The 6,516-nt window shown below is 42.5% G+C and overlaps 1 protein-coding gene across 1 annotated transcript; it reads right to left on the minus strand.

Moving 5' to 3' along the window:
- Nucleotides 1-750: 750 nt before the first annotated feature.
- On the minus strand, nt 751-3,000 carry LOC105505091 (uncharacterized protein C3orf17-like). The gene is made up of 2 exons (XM_011932793.1): nt 2,878-3,000; nt 751-927 (listed from the first exon to the last, which is right to left on the minus strand). Exons 1-2 carry the CDS (start codon nt 2,978-2,980, stop codon nt 752-754), a joined length of 279 nt encoding a protein of 92 aa, XP_011788183.1. The 5' UTR covers nt 2,981-3,000; the 3' UTR covers nt 751.
- Between the last annotated feature and the right edge of the window lie 3,516 nt (nt 3,001-6,516).

Here is a 6,516-nt window from a genome sequence, read left to right on the forward strand (position 1 = left end):
CATCTATAAGGTTAGAGACTATGTCCATCTTTTTCACTACACTATACACAGCACGAAGCAGAGTGCCTGGCACACAGAAAGTTAAAAAACACTTGCAAGGTAGCCCTGTCACACAATGGATAGCCTTCTGAACTTCTAGAAAATACCTGCGGAATTAAGTGAATGAATGAATGAGCATATCAGGAAGCCAGCTTAAGAGAGGCGCTACTCTATGGTGTAGCCCCTGAGCTGGAGGGTCCAATTTTGTCTTAAGCTCCAGGCATTACATGAAACCAGTTTACACCACAACTTGCTATGTATCCATTTACTCTAACATACCAACAATTAGATTATGTACCCTATAATAAGTAGACAAGTTTTTTTGTTTTTTGTTTTTTTTTTTAATTTCAGCATTTTGATTATGCCCAGGGAACTGTTTCTTAATGTCCAACATTTCGTCTTGCTCAACTCACTTTATCTTTGCGCCGGGCAAAGGCACTGTTGTTATAGATTGTACATAATGAAGAAAATGTTTACTTGCCCATTAGAAACAAGGCTAGGAAAGAATTAATCTAAACATACTTCTTTTCTAACAAAAATTACTTTTTGAAATGCTGAAATGCTTTCAGGAAAAAAAAGAAAGCGCACATGTAACTGTGGGCTCTAGGCCTATAAAACACAAGTAATTTACTGAGATTTCCACGAGATTTCCATAAATAGCAAAACAGTAAGTGGCAGTGTGCTCTACATTTTCAAGTGAACGGGCTGGGTCTCATCTACCGGGCTTCCTCACCTGTTTGAGGGCCAAATGGGGTTTGTGGCGGCCCATTCTGTTGTGATTGCTGTAAAGGACGGCACATAACACATCTGTTTCTGCATCTAAGATTTGGCTCTTCAGTGACAGTGTGACGAGGTGGCATTCTTTAATTACAGCTGCAATGCAAAGGTCTGAAGCAGAGATATTTAATAAGATTTAGTACATATTTCTACATTAAGTATATTAAAAACACACTGAAAAAAAAGCATCTCCCCTTATTTGTTTTAAAGGAATCAAAAACAAATGTAATCTGTCTCAACTGTAAGAACATAAGGATTTTAAGTATAAGAGAAGTTGAAACACGGTAACAGATGACATAAAGTCCACGAAATCATTAAGAGAACATCTGTTAAACAACCAGTTGTATCTTTACGTTGCATTTTATCATGGTTTAATAATCTTTCATATGAATACTTTGCTGTCAGTCATTTGGTGTACGCTTACGCCTCATGTGTACACTTACGCCCCCACCTTGCAGGTGGGGCACATGTCACTACATGTGTAATAATTCTCTAACTCCCCATGTTGCTATTCCCAAAAGCAAGACAGAATGAATAAATTCACAGTCTTCAAAATCAAGGCTTCTGTGTTTGGATATCACTTTAAGAGAGACACAAACATATTCAGAAAAGAAAAACCACCACAGTAACTGGAAATCGTATTATTTGATGAACACCTGACTGAACACCGGGTGCTCATCAGCAGATGCTTCCTAGTCTGAAAATCTGTAGTAGTCCGTAAGATGCAGTTCATGTGTTATTTATGGCGCTAAAGGCAGCACTAGCATTCCAGGTGGAAGTAAAGGCTGGTTGCTACCTAACAAGAATTTTCTTACTGTCCCAACAACTATCTGAAGACAGAATGGGCTGCCTCGGGGATGGGTAGTGACTTGGTGAATTTCCCATGCCTAATTGGAATTGTTAAACAATTTCTGAATAGAGAAAGAGGGAAGATTAATCTGTCAAGTGTGTAGGAAGGACAGATGGGATAATCTGTAAAGTGTGTAGGATGGATATATGGGAAAGGGGATGTGATGATCTAAATCAAGTTTGTCCAGTCCGCCTTATTGTGTTGTTCTGTTTTGTTTTAGGCTTTTTGCAGCTTAAAGTCATGGTTTTTAGTTTGTCTCTAGTGAAAACAGGGATGAGGAAAGGGCTTTACCAGCCCAAGCTGAAACAAAGAACCCATGACTGACTGTATTCTCTCCCTTGGGCCCCCGAGCTACGTATTAACATTGGTAACAGCTACCATTTGAATGTTCATTGACCATGCCAGGCAGTGTCCGAAATGCTTTCTCTACGTTATCAACTCTTTCATCCCCCTAAAACAGTCCTATGAGGAAGGTACTACTGTGATCTCCATTTGAAAGTGAGATCAGTGAGGCACAGAAAGGTTCAGTAACTCCTTCAAGCTCCAGCAAAGGGTAGAGCTAGTATTCAAACCCAAACAACCTGGCTCCTGCGCCAGGCTCCTACCTACTATATGCCCTTCACCCTAACAAATACCATCCATTTAGGTGGTAAAACACTGTCGTTTACAGAGCACTGTCTCCTAAATTACATCGTTAGATATTCCCAACGCCCCTGTGAGTAGGAGGAGGACTAGCTCCATTTCACAGATAAGCAGATACAGGTCCGAAAAGATCGCAGTTTGAGTCCCAGTGCTTAGGTGACGTCCACCGCTCCTCGGGGGCAGGGGGCAGGAAAAAAACGGAAAGGGGAAATGGACGGAAGAGTAAACAAGACTCCCAAGACCCGGGTGAGCAAGGGTTCCCAGGCAGCACTGTTCCCAGGCACGGAGTCCACCTCTCTCCACCCCCTCAGCGCACGGCTGAGCCTTAGTCCATCTCTCCAACCAAGCCCTGCATTAGCACAGCTGGTTCAATGAAGAACTGCGAAGCCAGAGGCCCTACGAGCTACACCAGCAAAGTCCTGGGACCGCGACCCCTACGTGCCCCGCGCCCTCTCCCAGCGTCCCCCGGGCCAGGGAAGTCCCGGTACCGCCCCTGCCACGTGCGCCGGCCCGGCCTGTCGGCCTCCCCCGGAAACGTTCCCCCCCTCCTCGCCCGGCGCCTCACTCACCAAGGGCCGCGCTGGGGTTCTGCACTATCACTGTGGTGCGGCTCCCCGCCTTAGGAATTCTCACACGGTTCCAGGGTTCCGGGCCGGGCGGCACCGCAGCCATCTTGCGAGGGGGGTAGATTTGGGAAAGGCGGAGCTATGGGAGAGCACGTCTAGCGACCGGAGGTGGGGCGATGGGACCTAGTCCGGACCGGAAGAGAACAGGGGGCGGGACTCGGGCGGGGCCAGGAGCCGGACCGGAGGCGCCCTTCGCAGAGTAAACGCGTGGGGCTGGGAAGGACCCCGTTATCTGTACATTGGTTACCAATACGTGGCCGCGTAGAATCATGGGAGAAAAAAAGCCCCATCCCAATACTAACCAACAGAATCTCTGAGAATGGGGTGAGGAATCTGCATTTTGTTTAAACTTCACGCAGGGGATTCGGAAGCACAACCAAGTTTGGAACTATTAAATACTTCCAGGCATTTTACAAATATGGAAAATGAGGCCCAGAATTGAGTTGGTGCTTTTACCCCCAATTCTGCCTCAGACATTAGGGGAAAAAGGAATAAATAAAGAGGTTTATGCAAGGTGTGGAATTTGTAGCGAAGGACGAGAGATTTGCTTTGAGTGGTAAAGGAAGGCTCCTTTACGTCTTGAACCACAGCAAAACCGAGATCACATCAAAGAAACTTGGAAGACACCTGTCTGTCATTCCCACTTTTGTCAGTCTCCAAGACAAGATCATATTCTAAGCTCTAGTGATCCTTACCTCATTAATATCTTTCTAATAATTCATTTATCCTCAGCCTTGCTAATGCCCCCTTAAGTTCTTAAGATTCCCACAGTAACGTATTAGAAAAACAGTGTTTTAGAAACAGACTGCCAAGGTTCTAGTTCTAGCTTTGCTGTTTACTAGCTCAGTGATCTCAGGAAATTTACTTACCTCCTCCTCCAGACCCATTTTACCCATCCCTGTGGGTAAAATGAAGATGATAATAATAGTATCAATCTCACGGAGTTGTAAAATGCCAAGGCACTTCTGGCATGCAAACAATAAACATGTACCGTAGTTAATATTGTTGATGTTATTACTACTATTTCATGCAAGCAGTCTTCCTTTATTGAAACACTTTCCATGCTCTTTCTGTGCATATTTACACATCTCCTTACTCTACCTGGGTCATCCTCAGAAACAATCTCCTTTCCTCAGCTTTGGGGTCGTCACTTTGGATAATTCTTTCTAAACACCCCATCCTCACTCCATAATTTGATACAGAGGCCCCTTTAATGTATTACCACAGTGCTCTATGTTGGCTTATTTATTCGTTTTCTACTGATGCTTTAACAAATTACCACAAACTTAATGACTTGAAATAAGTAGAAGTTATTTTACATTTCTGGAGGTCAGAAGTCCAAAATTAATTTCACTGGACTGAAGTTGGCAGGGCTGGTTCTTTCCGGAATCTCTAGGGAAGAATTCATTTCCTTTCCTTTTCCAGCTTCCAGAGGCTGCCCTCATTCCTTGGCTCATTTCACTATCCTCCACCTTCATTGTCAGCATGACATTTTTCAGTCTCCTCTTCCTCTCTCTCTCTCACCCTCCTGCCTGCCTCCCTCTTAAAAACACCCCTGTGATTACATTGAGCCCATCAAGATAATCAGGATAGTCACTCCATCTCAGAATATTTAACTTAATCACACCTGTTTTAGAACTCCAACTTCAGGCTCATGTACCGGATGGGCAGCTGATGCCAAATACTGAGATACTGGTGCTTGGAGATAGAGAAGTATTTATTCTATTGGACCAAAGCGGAGGGCAAGAGAGCAAGATCTCTCAGATACACAATAACAAAAAAGAAGCTGGGAGTTTTTATGAAGCTAGAGAGTAATGGAGAGGGAGTTTCAAGGAATCCAGGGGAAAAGTCTGTGTTTCTTCCGTTTCAGATAATACCTTGTGCAGCCGTATGTACATGGCAGCTGGTTGCAATGTCCTTCAAGGAATTCATTCCTTCTGCAAACTATTCTTATGACACTGAAGTTATCTTCTTCTGCTTGACAAAGAAACAGTACATCAGCAGTTTATAATTACATTGTGGGAACAAGGAATATTGGGCAAAAAGCAGGTGGTTAACATGTACAGGTAAGGAAGGGCCTGATCAAACTTTTTATTATTTCAGTCACAAAAAAAAAAAAAAAAAATTACTGGGGTGCTGAAATCTCAAGCAGCCTGGTTATGTATCTACGAAATCCCTTCTCAGTGCAAGGTAACATAGTTACAGATTATGGAAATTAGAATGTGAACATCTTTGGGTGTAAGGTGGAGGGATCTTTATTCAGCCTACCAGAGCCTCTCTCACATAATTTACCTTGCTGTATTGTATTTGTTTGTTTACTTTCATGTCTGTTTCTCCAGTGGCATATGAACCTACTGAAAGCGAGAACTACCACTGACATAGCTAACTGGTCTTCCTATCTCAATGCTTAGTTCAGAGCCTGGCATGTAGTAGGGCCTCAGTAGATATTTACTGGCTGGATATGAGCTTAGATGACGCTTGAAAAGAGTCTTTTGAAGGATGAATAGGAACTCCCCAGGCAGTTAAGGGAAGAAGGATATTCCTACAGAGAGATGTTAAGCAGCATGGGTTTGAAGAATCACTAGTCCTGAATTGGTACTGCTGGGACATGATTTGTGCTGAGGGATGGAGCTGGAAATACTGGTGTCACATCATGGGAAGAATTTGGATTTTTACCTGAAGACCAGTAGTTGAGAAACCCAAATGATTATCAAAATTGCCAGGATAACTTTTAAAAATAGAGATTTTCAGGTCCCACTTTGGAAATTCTTACTCATTAGTTCTGAGTAGGGCTGTTTCTAAAAGGTCTTTGTGATGGTAGTCTAGGTTGACATGCCCTTGCTATAGGTGATAAAGGAGTCACTCACTGAGTCTTAGGCAGAGCAATTTTTGTCACCTTGGCTCAGAAGAGCACTCTGAAGAACAAATTTGGGAGGGAAGATGTTGGAAGTAAGGAGACCAGGCCCATCTGTTCTATTACAAAAGCTAAGGCCAAAAATGATGAAGGCCCAAACCTTCAAGCATTTCTACTGGATATAGACAGTATTTAGATGTCTAGCATGGGTTGAGAGTATCCCTTATCTGAAATGCTTGGAACCAAAATTGTTTCAGATTTCCAATTTTTTAAGATTTTGGAATATTTGCAAATATACATGAGATAGCTTGGGCATGGACCCAAGTACAAACATGAAATTTATTTGTGTTTCATACACACCTTAAACACGTGGCCTGAAGAAACTGTCACATAATATTTTTAGTAATTTTGTAAATGAAACAAAGTTTGTGTACATCTTAATTACCCATGTGGACAATTTGTGGTTGTTTGGTGTCAACATCGTTCCTGACTCTGAATTTATATGCTACTGTTAAGTAATCATTTTCTTCTACTTATTCACATGTATGTGCTTAATAGTAAAAAAAAATGATACACCATTAATACAGTGGAAATTAGTGTGTTCAGGGTAACTTGTATCGTCATGTCAGTACTCATGTGGACAATTTGTGGTTGTTTGGTGTCAACATCGTTCCTGACTCTGAATTTATATGCTACTGTTAAGTAATCATTTTCTTCTACTTATTCAC

This window comes from Colobus angolensis, unplaced genomic scaffold, assembly GCF_000951035.1.
Source record: "Colobus angolensis palliatus isolate OR3802 unplaced genomic scaffold, Cang.pa_1.0 Scaffold98, whole genome shotgun sequence".
In the NCBI taxonomy this organism is placed as follows: domain Eukaryota; kingdom Metazoa; phylum Chordata; class Mammalia; order Primates; family Cercopithecidae; genus Colobus; species Colobus angolensis.